General features: G+C 36.1%; 2 protein-coding genes across 2 annotated transcripts; one reads left to right on the forward strand and one right to left on the reverse strand.

Moving 5' to 3' along the window:
- The first annotated feature begins 1,437 nt into the window (after nucleotides 1-1,437).
- On the forward strand, nucleotides 1,438-6,736 carry LOC131155198 (homocysteine S-methyltransferase 2). The gene is made up of 7 exons (XM_058108155.1): nucleotides 1,438-1,782; nucleotides 3,915-3,971; nucleotides 4,046-4,275; nucleotides 4,811-4,940; nucleotides 5,216-5,419; nucleotides 6,097-6,168; nucleotides 6,284-6,736. Exons 1-7 carry the CDS (start codon nucleotides 1,612-1,614, stop codon nucleotides 6,443-6,445), a joined length of 1,026 nt encoding a protein of 341 aa, XP_057964138.1. The 5' UTR covers nucleotides 1,438-1,611; the 3' UTR covers nucleotides 6,446-6,736.
- A 3,637-nt stretch (nucleotides 6,737-10,373) lies between these two features.
- LOC131155677 (uncharacterized) lies at nucleotides 10,374-26,430 on the reverse strand. The gene is made up of 3 exons (XM_058108976.1): nucleotides 25,931-26,430; nucleotides 13,176-13,349; nucleotides 10,374-10,869 (listed from the first exon to the last, which is right to left on the reverse strand). The coding sequence occupies exons 2-3, from the start codon at nucleotides 13,333-13,335 to the stop codon at nucleotides 10,481-10,483; spliced, it is 549 nt and encodes a 182-aa protein (XP_057964959.1). The 5' UTR covers nucleotides 13,336-13,349; nucleotides 25,931-26,430; the 3' UTR covers nucleotides 10,374-10,480.
- Between the last annotated feature and the right edge of the window lie 207 nt (nucleotides 26,431-26,637).

The raw sequence follows: 26,637 nt of genomic DNA on the forward strand, positions 1-26,637 counted from the left end.
CATGCCCCCAAAAATTGTCTTTATTTTTTGTGACCAAAAGTAAATAAATAAAATTTTGTTTTGACTTTGTACTAAAAAATGTCAATTTTAGCAATTGAATGTTTGTGGGAGATAAAGATAATTCTTGGCATGCATATTATTGCGTTTGAATTAATTAACAATGCATAATTAAGTATGTTAATTAGGTATTAACATACTTAATCCTAAATACCAAAAATGATTTTCATATATAATCATAAAAAAAATAACTATCACATAATAATTTATGGAGTATAAATTCACACAACATATGTACAAAATAACTATTACATAATAATTCATAAAGCACGAATTATATAACATATATACTAATTCTTATTTGCTTTATTATCATTAAAATCAACATTAAACCTAGTGAGGGCTAACAAAATTGACCCATTTGATGAGCATCATGAGGCCCAAAAATATCCATCTAATGAGCACTGCTAATAAGGTAACAAGAGACGGACACTGTTTCAATAAAAAATTGGCTCATCTAATGGGCACTGCTTATAAGACCTAAAAATGCTCATCTGATGAACACCTTTAATGAAGCAACAAAAGATAGACACTGTATGACAAAAAATTAACCTATCTGACGAGCACCACTCATAAGACAACAAGATATGGACTCAACTCGGCAAAGTATAGACTCTTTTAATGAGCACTACTCATGAGGTAACAAGAAACATGTACTACTCGACAGAGTATTGGCTCATCTGATGAGCACTACTCATGAGACCCAAAAATATCCATCTAATTGCTTAATCCAAATCTCATGATAGTAAAAGGACTTATAGTAAATGTAATATACTCTCGAGCCAAAAAGATAACTCTAAGACTCAAGAAGATGGGGACAACTGATATAACCCAAAAGAGACCCTGATATTAAAAATCGACAGTAACTTAAGAAAGACTAAAAAATGAAAAGACAGTAAGGAATCAATGAAAAGGAGGTTACCCCCATTAATTAACATAAAAGGTTAGCACATCAATCTTTACTCTTTAGTAATACATCAATAGTCAAAGTATAATTCTTGAGATCCAATAGTAGGAAAATCAATAAGGAGGTCTCCCGAATGCATATAAAAAGGACAGAAGATAAGACATGTCATATAACCTCATTCTGACTCACTCATTTATAGTCGTGATCATATAGTCTTTCCAAACTCACTAAGTTAAGAAATTTAGATCCATGATATTAGGAAATGTCTTTTCTTCAAGTAAATAAGATTATGTTACGTCCCGAATTCAATTTCTTTTTAACTTTTCAATGTTCTTTTGAAAATTATATAAATTTGAATATATAAAAAAGATAAAAATGTGTATTTATATTCTAAATAAAGAAAAAAAATACAACTTATTTTGAAAATAAATAATTAACTAAAATTTGTTGATATGTCTATTTTAAAGTTGCTCTATTGTGGGACGCGGGTATAAATTAAAACGAGAGCTGCGGAGTTTTCGATTGTGCTGCTGGGGGGACGCCGTTGGACTGCCGACTCGGCCACGAAACTCATTGCTGGCGTTAGGCAACCATTTCCGGCGGAAACTTTAAACTCGGTTGGGCTCGCCACCGACTCAATCTCTCCGATGGCAATCCTCGAAACTTCGTCGTTCATGTCAGACTTCGTCCGTCAGGCCGGTGGTGCCGCCGTGATCGACGGCGGCCTAGCGACTGAGCTCGAGCGCCATGGCGCCGACCTCAATGACCCCCTCTGGAGCGCCAAGTGCCTTCTCAGCTCTCCTCACCTCATTTGCAGGGTCTTCTATCTCTCTCTCTCTCTCTTGGTTGAACACTTTAACATATTGCAGTAATTTGGTTGTTTGTTGATGGAATTTGTTCTTATTAATTGCTTTTTATTGTTCATTTGACTTTTGCCTTTATCGGTTTTAGGTTTCAGAAAATGCTGTTATTGTTGTTGTTGTTTTTGTTGTGAAATGTGGATAATGGATGTGCTGTTTTGTTCGTTTTTGCTTCATTTGGATGTTGCCCTGCGTTTGGATGCTAAAAATGTGTCTGAAGAAAAGAAAGTAAAGATGGTTCTACTTTGGATTGAATGAGAAAGGTTTTACATTCAAGTGAGTTAAAGACGACTGTTCGGCCTACTTGAGGAGAAACTTGATATTCCCCTTCATTATGGTTTTCTTTTGTCGGTTCTCTCGGCAACCAAGTCACTGGGTTATGAGTCAATGCGTGAAAATTATGCGCATTGCTCGAATTACTTCAAAACCAGATGTTGTTGAACTGTGAAAGCAGTTGTTATCTATGGTCTTTTGGGGAGTTTTCAGTCTTCTGACTGCTGTATCCTAATTTTTCTGGAATTATCTGTTAGCTTGGGTCAGAAATTTTCGGGGACGAACATATGAGATGCGTAATAAATATGAGGATGGACCAGCGTCGGTTCTTATCCTGCACATGGGCTATGCTAAGTAGTATGATAGCATTGCTGGCTGGTGTGTTCTCTATTGAAAATAACCTTACCTTTAATATTGAAAAGATAATCACCACCTTTTTCATTAATTAGTTTCATCTTTTCTGCAAAGCCTCTATTAGGATCAGGAGTGAGGACCTGGCATCTGATAGATGTACTGTATCAGAAAAATTTGATGATTTAAGCCATCTCAATTTTGGCCAAATATTCTTGAGTTTTAGGAACAATTGAATGATATTTTGGGATAATAGTTAAAGAAATGGTGAATAAGGTAGGATTCATATAACAAGCTCTAAACTCCATCTAACTGTTAATAGGATTTGTTGAATTCAGTTGAATTATTTATTTATTTTTGTTGCAGTTGGTCCACCAAATGAGAATGACCTACTGGGGTCCCTTTTGAATAATAGCGTATGAAACATGTTTGAACTGGAGGCACTCCTTTGGTTCAAAAGCAAACTAATATTTGTTATGCTCCCTTTATCTCTCCTTTTCTCTCTTAAGAGAGTTAATGTGCATGATGCATATTTGAGACAAATGGAACATTTGTGAAGGATGGCCAAACAACAAAGGCTTTAAAGCTGTTCTGACCCTATGCAGCTGGCTGGATTTTGGGATATTTCTGCAAAATACATGATGCTGTCATGGTGTGAGATGTGGTTGGTTGCTGAAACTTGTTAATTTATTGCAATGAGACAAATCCCTATATGAATTTCATCAAGTATAAAGCCTTGTGAACTTCTAATTCTCTCTCTCTCTCTCTCTCTCTCTCTCTCTCTTATTTTTCATTTCTTTCTTTTCCTCTTTGGCCCCAAGGGGGCCTGGGGCAGCTCCATGATGAGTTGCCGTTGGCTATTGGAACTCCTTAACTTATTGCGACATGACAAATCCTTGAATGTCATTGACTAAGTATACAAATCTGTGAATGTTAATGAGAACTTCTTGTGCGTAAGAAAATATTTTAAAGTTCTGTTTTGCTCTTTTCGTATTGTTCTTGGTATTTGTTGGAACTCCTTAAACTTATTGCGACGTGACAAATCCTTACTTGAATGTCATTGACTAAGTATAAAAACCTGTGAATGTTAATGAGAACTTCTTGTGGGTAAGAAAATATTTAAAAAATATGTTTTTCTCTTTGCTTATTGTTCTTGGTATTTGTTTTCATTTTTTTATTTTCTTCTTGGGCTTGAGGGGGTGCCATGCTTTTTTTTTGGGGGGGGTGGGGGGCGATGGGAAGAGCAATAAATTTTCTCTGGTGAATGGGTTATTTTGAAAGCATTGTTACCTAGAAAGTGGAACAAGAACAGTATCACAGTACTTTTGTACGATGTGCTCTTGGAAGGTTTGTAGTTTTTACCAATTTGCATATCATTTTATGGCATTAGTGTTTTCTGGTGTGGTGGAAAATGGTAATTTTCCAGTTTAATATGTTTGCACATCCTGAGTTCCTTGATAGTGCAGGTACACCTTGATTACCTTGAAGCTGGTGCAGATATTATAATCACAGCATCGTATCAGGTAACTATTATTTAACTAATTGTGATATCTCCCTCTCTCTCTCTCTCTCTGAAATTGGAATTTTATGTTTGCAGGCCACTATTCAGGGCTTTGAGGCTAAAGGCTTTTCTAGAGAGGAAAGTGAAGCCTTGCTGAAAAGAAGTGTGGAAATAGCTTGTGAGGCACGAGATGTATATTACGACAGATGTAGTAAAGGCCTTCCTGATGGCACTGGAGATGAAAAGATTCTCAAACATCGCCCCATCTTAGTTGCGGCATCTGTGGGGAGCTATGGGGCTTTCTTAGCTGATGGGTCTGAGTACAGGTCTGCTAACTTTTGCCATCTAGTTATTCTGTTGGCTGTGGTGTGCTGTTTTTTTATTTGATAACATGTACCAGTTTAAAAGTAATAGTATAAAACCTGTGCCTGTTGATTCCTAGCCGGGTCAGTTTATTGCATTACCCTCTGTATGTTATGGATATTCTATTTGATCATCCTCACAAATATTTGGTCATGTCATCCCTGTAGATTTTTTAATTTTTTATTTATATAACATCTATCCGTTAGTTTTTCTGAAAGCATTATGAAACTATTAGCCTGGCTGAATTTTTAGATGGCTGTTGTTAGATGGGTCACTAGCTGTTTATTTGCATCATTTGTCCTATATTGGCATGGAAGTCTTAACCATCTGCCTTGTCTCTGTGCAAAGCTAAAAATAGCAAGATCATGATTAATGGTGTCAATTGTTATTCAGTGGATTGTTGTTCACTATCATACATGTGTGCTGGCCTGCTGGGAACTATAATCCATGTTCATAGTGTAGAGATGTAATATTTCTTTTTCTTCTGTGCAACTGCAGTGGGAACTATGGTGATGCAATTACACTTGAAACATTAAAAGATTTTCATCGGAGAAGGGTTCAGATTCTAGCAGCATCAGGTGCTGACCTAATTGCATTTGAAACAGTTCCAAATAAGCTAGAAGCTCAGGTATTGTCCTTGACTGCACGTTGAAATATGAAAGGTTTAAGTAGAATGTACTCTGTAGGTTATCATTCTCAGTGAACGGCTACCTTCCAAAGATGGTCCAAAGAAACTGCAAATTATTCAATAAGATGCTCTGTTATTGTTTTGTGGTGATATTCAGACTTTTGATCCAGATTGGAAGGGCCTCAAAAAAAGTGTAGTCATCAACTGGGGAAAGTTATTTGCTGAGAATTGGTAGTACATGTATCTATTTGGCATTGACTTTGACTTTTGCGTAGGCTTATGCTCGGCTTCTTGAGGAAGAAGACATAAATATCCCTGCTTGGTTTTCTTTCAACTCCAAGGACGGTGTCAATGTGGTCAGTGGTGATTCTTTGCTTGAATGTGCCACAATTGCTGAATCATGCAAAAGAGTTGTTGCTGTTGGAATCAACTGCACCCCTCCTAGATATATTCATGACCTGATTTTATGTCTCAAGAAGGTATTATTTCATTTATTTGTCTTTCAAATAAATAGTAATTTTGAATGATACTAGCTTAATGTAGAGGTAACAGTGGATCACTAGAAGCTTTTATATTTTATTTATTGAATATTTTAGTTGAACACACAACATATCTGCTGCTTATTTATCGCAATGCATGCTTCAGCTAGTGAAGGTGGGTGAAAAAAACTTGTAGTAGCCATTGGTACTTCAATTTCATGTTTTCTTTCCTGGTATCTGATGTTCATATGCTGATTGTCCTATTCTCTGCTGCTTATTTATCGCAATGCATGCCTCAGTCAGTGAAGGTGGGTGACAAAAACTTGCAGCAGCCATTGGTACTTTAATTTCATGTTTTCTTTCCTGGTATCTGATGTTCATATGCTGATTGCCCTATTCTCATTCATGGGAATGCATGCCTCAACCACATCATAGAACAGTTTCTGTTCACCCTCCAGCAGTCTCATTATGTCTTGAGCTTAAAAATAAAGAGGCAATAATTGTTTATTTATAGTAGAATATACTGACTTGCATATTTTCTTATACTAACCACAGGAGTTCACCTTCATTTACACATGTACTTGCTCAGCCTTGAATGCATCTGTGGAAATGCTTTATGATTAGGAAACCGAATTGCACCCTTCTCTAATTCTTGCTTTGTTTATCTATTCCTTCAGGTGACAACTAAACCACTTCTCATATATCCAAACAGTGGAGAAAGTTATGATGCCAACCTGAAGGAGTGGGTGGTGAGTTCTATTCTTTGGACTTCAAATGCTACGTAAGAAAAACATATGCTTTTTAGTCTTGATATTACTCATGGTTAATTTTTCTTTCTTGTTTGCCCTCGCTATTCATTTGCAGCAAAATACTGGGGTTTCAGATGGTGACTTTGTGTCATATGTAAACAAATGGTGGCAAGTAGGTGCTTCCCTCATTGGAGGTTGCTGCCGAACATCTCCGAATACTATCAGAGCAATATATAGGACCCTTTCCAACCGATCTGCTGCTTCACAGCAGCACTGATGACTCTCAAACTCTGTGTGTGTATGTGAGAGAGAGAGAGAGAGAGAGATATGTAATCAATCTGAAACACTGAGCAGCTTTGGTTGATCCAAAGTTTTTCTTGTTTCCATTTCAGAGGGAAAGCTAGGCAGCTAACAAGCTGGGTTAGAATTGTATGTGTAATACAGTAATGTCTGATAAGCTGCATACCAGATGCCCCCAAAGAGACCAATGAACTGCATATGAGAAGACTCCCCTTTGTATAAATGTTCTTTTTCTTTTTTAACATAAATAAATCTCTGATTGGGTGCATTCTAAGTTGAAATGCTTGACAAGGTTATATGTTTATTTATTTTATTGATTTTTTGTAAGGGTTCAACCTGAGTGCCACCGGTTTGCCATGAGTTCAATATGTTGGAATTTTAGTTAGATCATTAGCACAATTATCTTAGCACTTCTTTCTTTTCAGACAAACAGGAGACAGGCCCAGGCGCCAAGGATGCATGGCCCTACCATCTACCATCCTCTACTCCTGGACTAGGAGGCCCCAGTGCCAGCCGCCCAAGGAGAAGACCAAAAGAAACTTATAGGCCTGGGATATTCTATATGAGAAAAAAAAAAAACATCCAGACATATTGAAGAAGAACACAGAGCTGTGGTGGCATGTCGTGTTTCTCAGCCATTTAAGAATGAAAAGATGTTCCAAGAATCCTCATCCCTGTAGGGGAACGAGGGGCATAAGGGATACATCCAGACTCGTCCGCTCTTAATCAACTCACTACCCAAAGGAACACCTCCTGCTCCCAGCAAACACTTCAAAAACACTTTCAAAGCAAAGGTCAATCCTTGGCATCACCTTCAGCTTCCATACCTGCCTGCATCCAACAGGAGGAATGGTACATGAGGAGGATCTATTCTCTCATGTTACCACAACAGTCTAGAGCAATTTGATAGCCCAACTTACCTCATTGACACCAAAGATATTCAAAGACCCTTTCATGACTCGATAGTGATTTGGCTGCCTACATCCGGTCTAGATCTAGATGTTCTCTTCCAAAACCAAGATGTGGTTGTAGAACATTTGCCTCTAGTGGGGAAAAAATTTAGCCTTTTTAACTCTAGTAACTATAGATTTGAGAAATTGAATAATTCTCTATGCTCATTGGGCAACAAACGTGAGACTAGAGAATTCTATGTCTTGAAATCCATGGCCCTTAAGAGCCTTAGGCTAGCTTGCTCCAAGATCACTACTAAAGAAGATATCAGGCTTATCCAAGTTCATCTACTATCTTGAAGCCCTACGGTAAATACTAATAATGTAAAGGGCATTCTAACAATTGTTCTATTTGCTTTTGGGAAGACAAATAGTCATTTACAACAAAATGTGAGATATTCCATGAGCTTTTTTGCCAATTTAGATTTCCTCAAATCATATTCTTGTTAGACACCTTTCAAAGGATAATGGAAAAACTATAGACACAAAATAGCTTGATAGATAAATAGAGGTTCACCTTCTCTTGGACTCCTTTTGGCTTCACAATGTTGTACCAGAGCCATTTATTTGGAACTTTCTTTGCCAATGACAAAAGCACTTTGAAAGGAAAATAAGGCAAGGTAGGACTTTGTCCATTAGCGTTTAGTAATAAATTTTCCAAAGACTAATATATCTTCTATCTTTGATTAGTGTTGGCATTAGCTCCCTAGGAATCAAAGTGATTAGAGTATCATGGAGCTAGTGATGTATGGGTCTTGAACAAAATAACTAATCAACTAGAACCTCTAGCCCTATAATGTCCAAATTGACTAGAGAAAAAAAAAAACAGCAAGAAGACCATTCGACCTTCTAGCGTTTTCTAATCCAAATCTACCATTCTACCTCAATAATCTCCTCCCTTCGAACCTCATGGGAAAGAGAAAAGCATTAATAGTCCAATAGTTTAGGCCAAAGCATTTATCCACTTCCCCCCAACGATGAGGATAATAGCCTTTTAAGATGATTTAAAATTGATAGAATGAATTCGTTTCTCATTGTCCACCCACTACCCTTCTATATTCAAGATCATATTGCATTGCCTTTTTAAAATAGTTTTTTGCGTGAAAAAATCTACATATCTTATCCCTTCCTCCAACCACAAAACCCTAGATCTTTTTCACTATGAAAATTTGTCTCTACGATACATTTTCTCTATTACTAGTGAAAAATACTTCACATGGACAAAATGTTAATCTTTGTCTAGAATTTAGCATTATCCTTCATGATTTTATCAATCTCATCCTTAATACTCCAAAAGATCTTCTTGATCGATAAAGACAGTTCATAAGTTATGCTCTGCAGCTTCTCAACTAGGTCCTAGTATCCTTATGTTATTATCACTACCTCATAAAACTTAGGTTTGCTTAGGTTATGCTCTGCAGTTCCCAATTAGGTCATACTATCCTTATGTTATTATCACTACCTCATAGCACTTAGGCTTGCGTAACCATACAATTTTAAATCTAAAGATTCTTGTACTGTATACTCTTTTATGGAGTTTAACTTGAGCGTATTGACTAATGCTCAAAATCAATTTCTTGGGGGGTGAACAACCTCATAATCTTTAAACTCTATCATTTTTATGAAATTTAAGTTGAACATAATGAATAATGCTCAAAATCAATTGCTTGGGGGTGAACAACTTCACAATTTTTAAGTCTATCCTTTTTTTTCCCATCACCAAAAAGCTTTGCTCAGTCTCTCCTAAATTAGGGCACTCCCCTTCCACTTGTTGAACTAACTTAATTTTCATCACCTAGTAATTTTGTCCCTTCAATCCTCAATTCCAAACTAATCAACTGAAATGGCTTGAGCTAACATTTTCTAAACATACTCATCACAACCTAAAACCTAGCTTGCCCAAAGCCCACTTAAGCTCTAACTATCTTGTTCATCTAGCCCGACCATGACCCACACAAGATCCAATAACTTACCATTTTTCTCAGTATGATAATGAATCTCTATGAGCAACATTCTTCTCAATATCCTCCTTTAATTTATCTAACTCATAGTCTACATGTTTCCACTTTAATTGCTCGTCTCTCTATTGTATTATGGTGGGTGGTTGGACCCTTGTCAGCTGACATGCTTCTTGTACATAATTTAATTATTGGGCATGAGGCCCTGCAGGGGACTTGTACATAAAAGGGCCACTTATAAAAAAAAACAAGAAAAGAAAGAGGAACCAGACTGCCCATATGATTCCACTTTCCCCAGCAACATAACAAATTGCATCATTTCATATTGCCCATTTATGGTGTTGCTTAAACATAACACTTTTGTTTAGAAGATGTCAAAGATGATACCCTTGTGTTCTTTTCGGATCATGAATTTTAAAAAATAGAGAAAAGTAGTGTCTAAATAAATCAATTTTTGTTGTATGTTTTTACGTTAAATGCCATTAAAAATTGAAATTTATCCAAATATAATTAAAAATTAAAGGAATAGAAGGTTGATGACCTGTTAAATTAAATTTTTATTCTTAATTTACTAAATATTTTGCTTTCTTTCTTATCTTCCTTCATAATGAAAAATTAGATTCTTCCATCTCTTTATTTTATTTCTTTCTTGGGCCTATTTGGATCAAGGATTTTGATTAAGGAAAATAAAAAAGAAATTTTCCTCTACCAAATACTACTAAAAATGATAATTTGTTTTAAAATAATTAAGAATTAAAAAAAATTCAAATATAAATAATTTATGAAATCATATTTTTATTCATTGATTTGATATATTATTTATTTATTTATTTTTACTTTCTTGATAACAAAACATGAAAATGTTGATTGCTTCATATTTTCCTTTCCTTCAAATTTTCCAAGTTCCAAACATGCCCTTAATGCTTTCATAGTTCCACAAGGACCTTAATAAATGTATTCAAAGTACTCTCTTGAAGTGGATACTCCCACGAGGCAATAGGAAAAAGTCAAATCGTTTTAATGCAACAAAAGTCCTGCAGAATTAGCTTACACACCGTTGCAACAGTACTAAGGAATTTACAGTTGGTGGAGAGGAATGATACATCAAGAATCAAAACCAGAATAGACACCACTCTCCCTTAACAATCTCTTTTCTTCTTCAACATAATTCTTCCCCCTGCTAGCTTGACCAAGGTCTCTCTTCCTCTTTTCCTTTTGTGCAAAAGAAAGATTCTTCTCTTTCCGTGTCAGCACATTTGTCAGCTGCTCTCCCTCAACTATGGCCGCTCGGGTTTTCTGGCGCTCTTCGTAAGATTCTTCAATCTCCTTCGATGCTGCACCACTTTCCTTCCCGGTTGACCACGACCAGTCTTGCTTCTTGTCGGCCACCTCTTTTGGCAAGGGAACACTCAAGACTGAGAGTCCACCTTTATAGCCATGTCGAGTCAAAGCTTCAAAACCAACACGCCCACTCTTTTGTTTTGCAGGCCTGACTGTGTACATGTAGCTATAGTGAAATAAGTGAAAAGTGTTTTGATTTAAGAAAGTGAGAGAACTTGAGAACATAATGATTTGAAGCACATTTGCAAGAAACATAATATAGCTAACAATTTCATGGATCCCACTGGGAAGCTTTTGGGCCAAAAAACAACCTCAGTAAATGACTAAAAATGCAATCTGTTGAAATTCTAAATTTTGTACAGCTAATTTTCCTCTATTTCATCACATAAAAAATGATCATTTAGAATTTGAGAGGTGCATAAATGATAAGATCAAGTGTACCCTGTTGCATTTGTAATTACAATGCTAATACAAGACCATAAACCAAAATTCAAAATGTTCAGCACAAGACGATTATGATTGGTTGCTCTAGAAGCTAAATTTTCTAAACCAACATTATCATAAATTAGTATGCACACAAAATATATATAGGGCAACTTCATTTGGCCTTAAAACCAGACTATTCCACGAGACGAAGAAAAAACACCTCTTCTATCTCTTCCTGCTGCTTCATGGAGAAAGGACTTTTACTAAAAAAAAATTAATCAATCAAAACGAAAAGGCAATTACTACATGCAGAGAAAAACTACCATCAAGTAGACGAAGTCTCCGTATGTGTGTGTCTGAATGCATGGATCTGAGCAAGCAACCATAAAAAGAAAACATGCAAATTATGTATGTATATATATATGCATGGATCTGAGCAAGCAACCGTAAAAAGAAAACATGCAAATTATATATATATATATATATATCCATTGTGGAAACAGCCCCTTGCAAAAATGCAAGGTAGGGCTGCGTACTATAGACCCATTGTGGTCCGTCTCTTCCCTAGACCCTGCATACGTGGGAGCTTTGTGCACCGGGCTGCCCTTATATATATATATATATATCCATCTATATACTCTACCTTACGACTTAAAGCTTTTAAGCATAAAGCACAACAACAAATCAATCAGTCTCTTAAAATGGCTTCACCACCAGATCCATAACTGAAAACAGGTTCAACATGTAAAAAGCAATGAGCACAACATAAAAACTCATAAGTGAGCAACACCAATCCATTGATCACGCAAAACAACTAAACTATCTAAAAGCATTGAAACACCAATTATAAGCCAATCACAATTTACAAATATCTTGGGTCTTAGCCTAAGTATACAGATGTTAACATAACAAAATGAACTCGAAAGGACATCAATAGGTGCCAATCTACAAAGCAATAAAATTTGTTTCCCTGACTCCTTAGAACCAACAGGCGGAGTTCATAACAATCAATCTTTTATGGAGCTAGGAAGGCTCTTACAATAGTATGATTGGCTGTAAGATGATCAGCTGCATTGAATTTAAAGTCCCATCAGTTCCATTTCTCTTCATAATTCTATGAACATCTTCTTCTGTATGCATGTTGCCAACTCTGATAGCACATATTAGTCCCAATGCCACCATGGTATCCAGCATTCCACTCTTCACGTGCTTAAAATTTTGTACTTAAAAGCATCAATATTTATCTTTCTTGTGAAATGGTTGCAGGAACATTAAGAAGCAGATAGAACTTCAACATTTGACGACGGCAGTGTATTTTTGCCATATATGTTTTACAGTTTTGCCTACATCTACTTTATTTAGTTTCAAAATATGACCAAGACAAACACAGTTACTTTTTAATTGACATGTGCTGACGAATAATTTGGGGTTGATATTTCAAAAGCCACTCACATCTCCAAATAAGAAACACAAATATTTCCAGAATCAAGATCAGTTTCACATACGTTGGTGCAAAGAAACAACGAAGCCAAGCTCTAATGAAGAAACCGCCTAAAGAATCTCCCTAGCAAGGAACATTTACGAGTTTTCTAAATTTTTTAGTGAATTTCTATTATATAGAGTTAAATAGACTTATATCTACTATGGATTCCTAAAAATATCTATAGTTGAAATTTGAGAACCAGAGCTATCCACGATACAGAAGTAACCATAACCAGAAGGCAACTCCTATTCCATCACCTAATTATTGGACACCATTTTTCTCTCATCTTATATATTTAAAAACTTTAAGTGCCATGAAATGACTGCAGGTAAGTAGACTAGCCCACTTGAATATTGCCTCAAGGAAGAAAAGCTTTGCTCAGAAATTGCCTTTGAGGAAGAAAAGCTTTGTTCACAAGACCCTTTCACCATTGGTCTCAAGGCAACCAGATTACCAAGTCATCTTTTAACGCTTGTATCAAATGGTGCAAAAGCCTAAATTGGGTTGTCAAATTATATCTACTATTAGAATAGATGCTGCACAACATACCTGCAGATGTTTTTTCTTTAGAAGGTTGACCAGCTTTAGTGCCATCCCTTGCCTTTTTCTTGCCTAATCCATCATCAGATTTCGTGTCCATATCGAGAGATGAAGATTCACTAGATGATGAATCATCTTCCTCATCACTCCATGGCATTGCTCTTTTCATGGTGCCTAGATACTCTGAATAAATATTGACACATTTAAGCAATTTCTGAATTAAATGGAAATAAAGAACCAAGTTTAACAACATGCAAGAGAAAAGGATGAAGGACGATAAGCTAAATGGTGCAAACTTATGTGCATATTATTATTTAGTAATGTGGACCCAGGCCTTGGGCCAACTTTTTGAGAAAAATGCAACATTTTTTTCAAATGAAAATTTGAATTGGAGTTGGTACTTATTTTTAATTTTTCAAAAAGGGGAAAATTAAAAAAGGAAATAAAATCCTAAGTGGCAACCCCTTGGAAGGTCCCAAAACACCTCCATTGAAAGACTTTAGTCCACAAAGTTACCAAAGATGACTTCAAGAGTCAAGCTAGCACAGGGAAGGTGCTACATGCTCCACATATAGGGGTGTAATCAATTCGACTCAGATCAGTTTTGTCAAAAAAACCTATACTAGAACTGATAATATCTTATCAGTTTCAAAATTTGTAAACCAAAATAAAATTGAAAACCAGCAGTTTAACATAAATCAAGCTGTTCTTTTAACCAGTTGCTCTTGGCTTCAATCAGGTTGTCAGTTTCACAGTCAACTAAAATTTTCCCCACCTTACTTGAATATTCAACTAGGCCTAAATACATATAGCCCATTCAATACAACAAAACCAAGCCTTAGTCCCACTAAGTGGGATCGGCTATATGAATCCTTTTCCGCCAATTTATGCGATCATGGACCATTTCTTTTGATAGATTCAAGGATATTAAATCTTTACTCACTATCTCCTCCCAAGTTATTTTAGGTGTACCCCTACCCCTTCTACTGGCCCCCACAGTAACTAAGTCACTCTTCCTCACAGGTGCACTATAAGGCCTACATTGCAAGTGTCCATACCATCTGAGTCATCCCTCCCTTATCTTATCTTCTATAAGAGTTACACCTAACTTACCACGAATATGCTCATTCCTTAATTTATCTTTCAATGTTATACCACTCATCCATCTAAGCATACTCATCTCGGCAACTTTTACATTTTGGATATTATGTTTCTTCGTCGCCCAACATTTTGATCCATATAACATAGCTAGTCTTATAGTTGTCCTATAAAACTTCCCTTTCAATTTTAAGGGTATTTTACGATCACATAGAACACTTGAAGCACTTCTCCATTTTACCCAACCCGCTTTAACTCTATGCATTACATCATCTTCACTTTCTCCTTCAGCTTGCATAATAGATCCAAGGAATCGAAATCTACAAGTGCTATTTATTTCTTCATCATCAAGTTTAACTTTATCTCCAATATTCCTCCTATCATTACTAAAATTACATTTCATATATTCTGTTTTATTTCAACTTATCTTAAAGCCTCTAGATTCCAAAACTTCTCTCCATAATTCTAACTCAGCCTCTACTCCATCCTTAGTTTCGTCAATTAATACAATATCATCTGCAAACAACATACAACATGGAACCTCCTTTTGAATACTCTTAGTCAATTGGCCATCACTAAAGCAAAAAGATAAGGACTCAAAGCAGATCCTTGATGTACACCTATGGTAATTGGAAATTCTCTAATTTCTCCATCTATAGTCTTTACACTAGTCATTACTCCATCGTACATATCCTTAATGACATCGGTATACCTACAACATACACCCTTTTTTTCTAAAACCCATCATAGAACTTCCCTAAGTATCCTATCATATGCTTTCTCAAGGTCAATAAATATCATATTTGCGTCTCTCTTCTTTTCCCTAAACTTTTCCATTAATCTTCTTAAAAGATAAATAACTTTTGTAGTAGATCTCTTAGGCATAAAACCAAATTGATTTTCTAAGATCTTCGTCTCTAACCTTAATCTTTGTTCAACTACTCTTTCCCATAGTTTCATCGTATGACTCATAAGTTTAATTCCACGATAATTATTACAATTTTGAATATCTCCTTTATTTTTGTATATAGGTATTAAAGTGCTTTTCCTCCATTCATTTGACATTTTCTTAGTTTTTACGATTGTATTAAATAAATTAGTTAACCATATAATTCCGTTATTATCCAAGCATTTCCAAACTTCAATTGGGATGTTATCTGGTCCCATAGCTTTCCCATTTTTCATCTTTTTTAGTACAAACTTAACTTCGTTAACTCTAATTTTGTGAATAAATCTTATATTTTTAATCTTTTCCTCATTTGACAATTTTAAATTTAAGCCTTCTATTTGGTTTTCGTTAAACAACTTACTAAAGTAACTTCGCCATCTTTCTTTAATATCTTCGTCCTTAACCAAGACAACATCATCTTCACTTTTTATACAATTTACATTTCCTAAGTCCTTGTTCTTCCTTTCTCTAACTTTAGCAAGTTTAAATATATCTCTTTCCCCTTCTTTTGTACCTAATCTATCATACAAACTATTAAATGATCTATATTTAACTTCACTAACGGCCCTTTTTGCATCTTTTCTTGCCTCCTTATATTTTTCAAAGTTATCTCTATTTCTACATTTTTGCCACATTTTATACCAAATTCTTTTTGTCTTTATGATCTTTTGTACATCTTTATCCCACCACCAACTTTCTTTGCTATTTGAGAATCTTCCCCTTGATTCACCTGAAATCTTTTTTACTATCTTTTTAATAGAGCTAGCTAATTTATTCCAAAGAGTATTTGAATCTATCCCATCCTCTAAGGTCCAATCCCCATCTTTGATCATTTTATCTTTAAATTTTATTATATTTTCTCGTCAGTGTGGACAACTTTGGTACTTTCCATCCTAAAGTGGCAAATAGATGCCATTTAATTGGTCAGTCATGATGTGTAAAACAGTAACTATATTTGAGCGCACGTGATCTTAGAGAAAGAGTCAGAATGTGGTGGTTGTTAGCTAACACACTAAGCAGAAGCACACAAGTAAAGTCCACTCCTGAGTTAACTTGGTGCCCACAAGCGCACACACATCAAAGAAAATGAGCCAAACTCACTGAGTTTAACTCCAAATGATCCCTATAATCAACAAAAAATAACTAAATAAACAAATATTAACAAGAAAACAAACAAATAGAAACTAGCATGCAAAAAAGAGGAAAAGATAAAACTACCCTTAAGTTTTTCAAGTAAATAATATCCATTTTTTGTTTGATTCAGGTGAGAAGCACGCTTAAATAGGAAAAAACTTGCTCAATCAATTAAAATAATTTCTAGGACAAGATTGATTGTGCATTAACAAAGAAAAGTGGATTTTTGTTCCAAATTTTTTTTTCCTCTTTTGTGATAAGTAAAGAAAATAATTACATTAACAGCACCAAGAGGCCAGAGGGTGCAGCACAATGATAAGGAAGCAATTTATGTGAAGATATCATTCAATAAAATCAATGGCAGCCTGACCATGAACAAAGTGCTACCAACTAAAAAAAATTATCAGAAGCCCCAGAATCTCCCCCCCCCCCCCTCCCAAAATATATATATAACAGTAAGAGGCATAACTGTTAGACTCTTATGATTTACAATTTGATTCATATGATTCACATCAACTCCACACCAAATTGATCTAAATCTTACAATTGAATAAAAAAAAAAACAACTGAATCATTGCTGAATTTATCGATTCACCCCATTAATCCTACAAATTGATCCACATTATTCTAGACTTATCATGTTCTGACAAACACAATTATTTCAAAACCCCCCCAAAACTACATTTTTTGTTGCTTTGTTTTTTATACAATTACCTTCCATTCCTTGTCTACATTAAATCAGTGCTAAAAAAAGGAGAAAATAGAACTTTGGCTCTTATGTTGCCTTCACAAAACCATTCTTCACTTTTGTATGAGTACATAGTGTTCAGCTGTTGAGAAAAAGGGGCAGAGCACTTGGGTAAAGTGGTACTAATGTTTCTTTTATGTAGTTTGTTCAGATTCAAGAGTTGGTTTTCTTTTAGTAGTTTTCAATTATTATCAATTTTTAAAATTAATTTTTCTAGACTCATTCCCCTACTTTTTATTGTTTAGAGAAAGCATACATATGAAATACGATTTTTATTTTTGTGAAAATTTAAACATATTTTACTATTTTTCTTGTTGTTCATATATCAATTTATGCTTGTACTCTGGAACCAATTTTGGAAATTTGCACCAATGATTTTATTCAATAGTCAATTCCAGAAATTGGTATTTTGATTCATGATTTGAATCTCGATTTAACTATGGTAAAAGGAACTCACTGTTGAAACTTTTTTCTTCCTGTCAGTCCTGATACCCTCCCAAGCCCATATAACTCCCCTAAAACATTTTTTGGATAACAAAATTCAATTTAGATCTAAACAAAAGTTTAGTAGATGGAGGTTGAGACATCCTTGATAAAGCTAATTACAATAATGCTGCCCTCCAATCCCTTCAAAGATCAGATAGCAATATCCCCCCAAATAACTCCAAAGAATGTGCTAAAAAAACAGAGCAAAAGAATTAACTCTGCCCTGCAGCAGAGAAAAAGTCGACTGAGAATATCCTTGCATTCCCTCAAGCCACAGCAACCAAAAGATAGCAAGCACTACACACATCCATAAAGCCCTTCATCTTCTATTCTTCCCAAAACCCCAATATCTTACTAGTAAGAATTCATACACATTTTGAGGAGCCACCCACACTTCTCCAAAACTGAAGAAAAAAGCATTCCAAAGCTGTGTCACCACCCAGCAATGAAGAAAAAAGTGCATTAGTCTCACTGGACTTGCTGCACACAACATGCATATATCCAGGTTACAGGGCCAGCTTATCTGTAACAAGTCATTCACATTAATCCTGTTATGAGTTCAGTTCCAAATGAAAGCCCAAATCTTCCTGTGACTTAGGTTTCTTACCAACATCCCAACTAACAACTCCCTAAAACTGAACCTACAGCCCAATGAATCACCAAAATAGACAAAAGATGCCACCTTCGTGGGAGAGCTCTAGTCTTCCAGATGGCCCTTCATGGATATGAACTCCTTTGCTTTTCTCAGTTCCCCCCTTCATTAATGATTTTGGAAAAAGGTTTAACTTCAAACCAGTTGCTGCTTGTGTTTTTCCATTTCACTCCACCCTACCCTTGTCTTATAGCTAATATCTTATATAAGCATTAAATGAAATTATAGAATATAGAACATTCCCAACTGCCAGTGTGCCCTTCTCAAAAAAGGGGAAACCCTACACAACCCTAAAAGCAACAATGAAGCCTTAAGTCTTATGTATGTGGGATTGGCTACATGAATCCTCTCTTGCCATTCCGCACAATCTAGTGCAATACCTTCCAAAAGTTGGAGTGCTGTCAAATCATAACTGTCTCAATCCATGTTATTCTATGTCTACCCTCTGCCCGTATTCCTACTAGCAACAACTCATTCATCCTCACCAGTGTGCCAACCCACGTTGTAAGTGCCCAAACTATATTAAAATCTATTTTCTTATCTTCTCTAGGTTCTATGCTTAATTTACCATGCATGTGTCCATCTGCTAATTTATCTTTTATAGTAATACCATTCATCCATCTTAGCACTCTTACAGAAACTTTTACATTGTGGATATTTTACTTCTTAGTCGTCCAACATTATGATCCATACAACATAGCTGATCTTATCGCTGTCCTATAGAACTTTCAATTTTAACAGTGTTCTACACATGACATGCCCAAAGCACTCCCCCATTTTACCCAACCTGTTTTTAACTCTATGCATTACATCTTCTTCAATCTCTTCTTCAGCTTGCATGGTGGATCCAAGGTATTGACATCTCTTGCACATGAAGTTTCCTAAAATAACCAAAATCACGTATCGCATATTTTATCTTACTTTTATAAAAACCTCTACATTTTAAAGCTTCTCTCCATATTCCGACTTAGATTCTACCCTACCTCTAACCCTACAGTGATTAGAAATTTCCTAGCCTCTCCACCTTAATTAGGGGTGCATTTGAGTTGAGTTGAATCAAGTCAACACAGTGGGATACTTGAACTCGACTCAACAATGTTGAGCTTGAAACAAAATCAAACTCGATGGAAGCCCTATTAAAATTGATTTTTGACTCAATAACCTCCTTTGCAGGTTGTTTCCATCCCACCCTCATCAATAGTATTACTCCATTGTTACCAATAAAAACCTCCTTCAAATATCTTCTACTGCTATGGCTACCAATCCCAGAATACCGGAGAGACACACATAAGTATCCCAGTCTATTGGATAAATTTAGTTTGACAAGGGTAATTATACCATCTTTTGAGAGCATATGTTCCACCACGCTAATTTTTCTCAAATCTTTTCACCATGTCATCTCTCTATATTTGGCCACTAATGGTATCTCAAGCAAGATAACGAAAGGCTCTTTACTTACCCTAAAATTTCTGCCAGTATCTCCCATTCCACTCCTCACCTGAAGGGAATTAACTCATTCCTCACCCAAATTGACCCTCAAGCATCTTCCATTCAACATCAAAATGCACCTCAATTTTTTTTTTTTTTTTAAATAGAACGAAATGCAATTCAAGTTAAGAACTTCAATCAGATTCGCATCACCCAAAAAAAAAAAAAAGAATCCTGATGCTGTCATCAACAAAGAGCATGTAAGGAATAACCCTTCTATCATCTCCCATTCTTCCAACCCTAAATCTTGTGATAAGTCCACTCCCTGCAAGTCCTATCATTTTTCAATACATGAAAGCACTCTGCTAAGCAACTCTGAAACCAAAATGAAAAGGAACATAGAAAGAGGATTGCCTGGCCTTGGGCCCCTAGGAGAAGACTTTGACAAGGCCAAATTAATAAGAACAAAAAAAAAAAAAAAATAGTGGAGATACATTTCCTGATCCATTCCATCCATTGCTGACCAAATACCATTTCTCCATAAAAAGAAACACCCACAGCACAAGGCTCTCAAAAAAATGGGGGTATAGATAGGGCATCATGTACACAGTCTTAGCTCCACATTTGGGAATATTATTTTCGTTATTTGAATCTCTAACCTTCGAGTTTGGGTGTAGCACCCTGTTGATAATTTCCACTTGTGGGCTAGCCACACATCAGAAGAGAGCAGAGGTAGGGTGGCTGATATACATGGACCCAAGACTTAATGGCTTAGGCTTTTGAGTTAAGTTGGAACTCACCCATGCATATCAAGCCCATTCGCAAAGACACTCCCGATACTAACAAGTATGGTATTAGAGAAAATAGTTCAATTATGGCTCAAGTGTTCATGTAGGTGATCCCATGCCTGTAGACCCTATAGAAAAGGAGCAACTATCATACATATGCTAATCCTATAGTTGAGTGGGCTCCCATGTAATGGCTCTAGGTGGAAGTTAAGAATGGTTTCCTTTGAGGGAGAGTGGTTGAAACTCACATGTGAAAGGTATATTATTGAGAATTTGAGTTGTGAGATCTTCCCACATTAGAAAAGAGAATGGAGGTGCAGAACCTTATGTACAAGGGCGAGATTGAGACATAATGGCTTAAGCTTTTGGGCATGGTTTTAAATAGCAGTAGCGGATAACATTACGTAACAGTTGCAGATGTAATGAGAAGTAGAAGTAACAAGTGTTATACAACAGGAAGTGATTGCAGTGGCCGTGAATTTTTTTCAAGCAAACAAAACCATGCCTATATTTTAAAAAAAAAATAAGCATATACTCTTGTAAATTATGATTTATGTATTTTGGATAACTTTATTCTACCTACAAAGGCTGCTTAGTCATGAAAATAAATTTTATGTTAATTTTAGTGTGTTGTTTGTAAAAATACAAATTATTTCTCACTTTGAACCAAAATATTCAGAAATATAACTAAATAGAAAATTAATTATTTAGGAACATGACGCAAACAGATTAAAACATTTAAGTGCAAATTAAATAAGTGCACTATTTATGTTCAAATATATTAAAATTTGTATCTATTATTTAATTAAGTATAAATAAAGAATATCTAGACACAAATGACTTTTCAACATAGAAAGAATCAAAGAAATATATATATATATATATATATATATATATATATATATAAAGTTTCATCAAGTTTCTATAAGGTTGATGAAATGGAGCCATTTCTCTTCAACCTTATCAGACTTCGGTCACTACAAAGACGCACAAAGCCAAAGAGACCCACACAACTCTAGCATTCTCCCTCTCTCCCTCTGTCTCTCATGACTCCAGCGTTCTCCCTCCCTCCCTCCCTCATCAAGCAATGATTGCTGCAACAATGAAGTAATGATCCAAATTTATCAAAACCACCTTGATTAATCAATCTTCCTTCAGGTCAATCCATCTCTTTCATTGGACAACCACTCTATTTTCTTTGTGATTGAAAATGGAGGCTTGATACAGATCAAATATCTTGGAGGTTGTTAGCGTAGCCGAGTGATGATTGCTGCAACAATTAAGTAACAATTCACGTTTATCAAACCCATCTCGATCAATTGATCTTCCTTAAGGTCAGTCTGTCTTCATTGGACAATCACTCTATCTCCCTCAGGTCAATCCATCTCTTTCATTGGACAACCACTCTATTTTCTTTGTGATTGAAAAAGGAGGCTTGATACAGATCAAATATCATGGAGGTTGTTAGCGTAGCCGAGTGATGATTGCTGCAACAATTAAGTAACAATTCATGTTTATCAAACCCATCTCGATCAATTGATCTTCCTTAAGGTCAGTCTGTCTTCATTGGGCAATCACTCTATCTCCCTCCCTCCCTGTCTCTCTTTCTCATCAAGCAATGCTTGCTGCAACAATGAAGTAATGATCCAAAGTTATAAAAACCAACTTGATTAATCAATCTTCCTTCAGGTTGATCCATCTCTTTCATTGGACAACCACTCTATTTTCTTTGTGATTGAAAATGGAGGCTTGATACAGATCAAATATCATGGAGGTTGTTAGCGTAGCAGAGTGATGATTGCTGCAACAATTAAGTAACAATTCACGTTTATCAAACCCATCTCGATCAATTGATCTTCCTTAAGGTCAGTCTGTCTTCATTGGACAATCATTCTATCTTCTTTGCGATTGAAAATGGAGCTTGATTCAGATCAAATATCTTGGAAGTTGTCAGAGTAGCTAGTTGTTTTGGCCTGTCATGGTGACAAAGCAGCCATTAAGGCCATGATTTTCACTCCCACTGCTTAATCGGTCTGAAACAGTATTGGAGGGCCAAATTTCTGTTATGTAATGATCATTACGTAGCTATTTAAAACCATGCTTTTGGGTCAAGTTGGTGCTAACCCGTGTACATCAAGCTGTCTCTTTTGTTGGACAATCACTCTATTTTCTTTGCAATTGAAAATGGAGGCTTGATTCAGATTAAATATCAAGGACGTTGTCAGATTAGCTGGTTGTTTCGGCGCATTACGGTGACAAAGCTGCCATTATGGCCATGATTTTCCCTCCCACTGCTAAAGCCATCTGAAATGATGTTGGAGGGCCAAATGGCTGTTACGCATCTATTTTAAACCATGCCATTAGATCAAGCTAGTGCTCATCCATGTATATCAAGTTTGCTTGAGAGGGTCCCTTTTACCACTAGTCAAGGCTTGGGCTCTGTGGCATCATATATAAGAAAGGCAATACCGTATGCCTTCTCCGTATCCAACTTGCAAACAATCCCTACACTATCCTCTTCTAGTTTACTGTCAACAACATTATCTATTACATATATCATTTCTGAAACAGGATCATGTTGTCTTAACACATGTCTAGGTGCACGTGACATCCACATGGGTTTTGGGGCGAGCACTATGGTTTCTTCTTTGCTTGGGTTTTCAGGGAAGGTAGGTCCATTGCTTGAGCAGCAAGCTCTCTCAGGTTTCTCAGATCTTACATCTCTATCTTCTCTCAATGGTCTCTTTCTTCTCATCCATCCCCTTCTCTTCACACCTCTTCTCTTCCTCTTGCATTTTTTCTTTTTCCCCCAATCTGGGGCTCTCTGATCTTCACCTCTTCCCCTTTCTAAATTTTTTTTTTTATATATTTTCAGATCTGGAGAGAAATCAACCAACTGCAAAGATCATGGCTGGCCAGTAGCAACAGTAGCTCACAAAGGAGGACTAAAGGTACCATGTGCTAAAATTTCTTTCATGGTTTTGCTTCTTTCTTTGAGTCTGTCTTTCATCTTAAGAGAATTTTCCTTTAAAGTTGGATATATGTTTTTGCATTTTGTTAAGCAGAGATTGCACAATCATGCTCGGCTAGGGTCTCTCGTTGCACAACCACGTTCGGCTAGGGTCTTTCTCTTTCTTTTCTGCTTCTCCCATAGAATTGTTGAGAACTTTTTTTTCCCCAAACTTGCAGAGACAAATCAGCAGGAGGTGCCTGGGTGGTGAGGCAAGGGCAGTCACTAGATCGAAGACAGCTGTGGTGACTCAGTGATGAAGTAGCTGCAGTTTGCAGAGGAAGGCCATGGTTTTTCAGAAAGTACCAGAATTTGCAGGTAGGCTAGAGTAGGTGCCAATTAGGTATCACGAGAGTGTAATTCAGGATGATCTGTCCTTCATATGATGAATTCCTTCAATTTGGTTTAAAAAGTTTGACGAGGCCACCTTTAGGTTCACCACCTCACTGTTCCAGTTTGTCAAAAAGGCTTAAAATCTGATATGGTGTAGAATCACTCCATCAATCTCTTTTGATGGAGTTTTTCATTAACTTTTGATGGAAACTCTTGCCAAATAACTTTTTTTCCCTTTACAACCTCAACCTAGATGGATTTTTTCTCTTCTAGACTTTACCAGCTGAGATCTGTAAGACGTGGCAGATACTGTTTCAAGTCATCTCCTACTCTGTTTTTCTCCACTTTGCTCAGAAATTAAAATTTATATATAAAAGCATGTGTGTGGGGAGGGGGATGTGAGGAGAAGTGACACACATGCCTACATCTCTGCAAAGATGCTCTGAAACATTTGGGGGAAAAACAGTTTTTGATCATGTCTTCGGTTCTGAATAGAATCTATGATAAGTGATGATGATAATGATGATGACAATGAACGTTTGACCATTTCTTCCCTTTTTTTTTTTTTTTTAAATGTAACTAATGTATCTCCTTCATAAAGAGTTTCCCCATAATGGCCATGAAAAGTTGCTCCTGGAGTGGCCACTGGACGACGAAATGGATTTTGGGACTTATTAACATTCTCTAAAAAAGGTACTATTAATAATCCTCATTTCTCTTCTTTGAATAGAGGATAGTGCAAATTCCTTCATGTAATTAGCTCCACTCTTCTTTGTAAACAAAGCTGCAAAGATATTATTCATACTATAGTAGACACTATACACTAAATCCCCTGTCTCATGGAAGTCTACAGAAACCTAAAGTCATCATTTATCATCCCCTCCTCCTGGAAAAAGGTCATTGCGTAGCCGTTGAGGAATGTCCTGTTACACTACTTAAGAGTTGTTATCACCTTTTCTTTGTTAAAAGGTCTCTCCAACCAATTGACCAAAATCATTCCCTATTTTGAGGGTTCATACCTTCAACCGAAGGTTGATGGCTCATTGGTTCTGCATCGAGTTCTTTGTACAATCTGCAAATGGTAGTCTTCACCTCCTCTTCGTCCTCATACAACCTATCTTCAGCCACTTCGGAGATAAAGTATTCATTGTTAATGGTTGCTTTTAATGAAAGAAATTTATATTTTCACTTTTCACCCCCTTCCTTTTTTTTTCTACGAGGCTTTTGACCTCGAAAGAATTGCACTTCAACAAGCGGCAATATGTTGTTGGCCAACAAGTATCAAACCCAGACACGTGTAACACTTTCTCAAGCATGCCAGACTTATTTCTATTTCTTGACACTAAAATGGCAAATCTAAAGTGTTTGCTATGTACATGGCATGGTAGGTGTTATTATAAGGGGAAAAAAATTAAAAAATTAGGGGCCATGTTATAACATTACTATATTTGAATATTTCTGATATTTGAATAAATTGTACCGGACACCCACGTCCATGTCCGTTCCGTGCTTCGTAGTATTTGACTTTTGCTGCATAGAAACTTTCTTCATCTCTCCCAAGCTTGAGAAAACAAGCAAGCAATCTTGAATCCAAATTAGAATGGTCCTAATGCATATTGCATGCATCTTAAACTTGAAGTGTTTAAACCCAAATTTAGATACCCAAACTAGTTTAATCAATCAAAACATTTGACTACATTAAAAAATGAGTATCAAACTCACCCAAACAACTATTTGATGTTAGATCATGTCGGTCAAGAACCCACTTTTGGCGAGCACATGACTCTTTAAAATTAGCATTAAATTGAACCACAAATTCAAATATAAAAAAAACTTCACGGTTCCCAGTTTCAACCCAATTAAATCTTCTCAACAGCCTCAAAACTCGAAAACCCAAAGCAAACTCTCTAGGTCGTAACAGATTCAGACAAATGATCCACTTGATGAGACATTCAATGTCAAATTCACGGAATTAAAGTACATAACAGCAAAAATGACGGAACTAAAGCATATTCTACTATTCAGTAATTAAGAGAAATGAGTTCTTAGTGCAGAATTAAGTCGCAAGCAAAATCAATGTGACTCGGGGCAATAGACCAACCATTAAAGCACATGAAGCAAAGTAGATTTCATCTTACCTTCAACCTTTAAACGGTATTTAGATCAACAATGAGCTGAGATCCGACTAGCCAAATCCACTTCAATGACAGGACACCAAATGCTCACAGCAATTCCACAAGAATCAGGGGAATAAATAGAGAGAATGATTTCCAGATTATGGAGTGGTGTGATTCAACGAGAAGATGAAGATGTAGACGGCGCCAACAAAGCCATCACCGGCATAAATAACGACGGCGATAAAACCCACTCTAAATCTCCCTCGACCTCTCTTTCAATTTCCAGTCGAAAATCAGGAAAAAAAAAATTTTTCGATTAAAGAGGAAGTACGAGAGAGAGGAACCGGGGACTTGGGTTCTCCCTCGACCCTCTTCCGTGAAACCCCTGAACAATGGCGGCCGTGTGTTCTCCCTGGTGCACGATAAAGTTTGCCCTAATTTACAAAAGGCCATCCAAAGTTCAACGGCAACCCCGTTTGGGACCATTAAAAAAAAAATACTTAATATATTTATTCCTACAGAAACAATAAGTTTCACTCAAATAAATATATATTATAAAAATATATTTTTTTTCTTTTAAAGTAAAATATAAATAATTTTGAATCTCCATAAATAATTTGGAATTACTTTTGACTACTTATTGACTTATAAGCATGACAACCATTTTATAAATTAAGAATAAAAATATTATTAAACTAATAATACTATACATATAAGTTAATAATAAT

Source organism: Malania oleifera, chromosome 5 (assembly GCF_029873635.1).
Source record: "Malania oleifera isolate guangnan ecotype guangnan chromosome 5, ASM2987363v1, whole genome shotgun sequence".
Lineage (NCBI taxonomy): Eukaryota > Viridiplantae > Streptophyta > Magnoliopsida > Santalales > Ximeniaceae > Malania > Malania oleifera.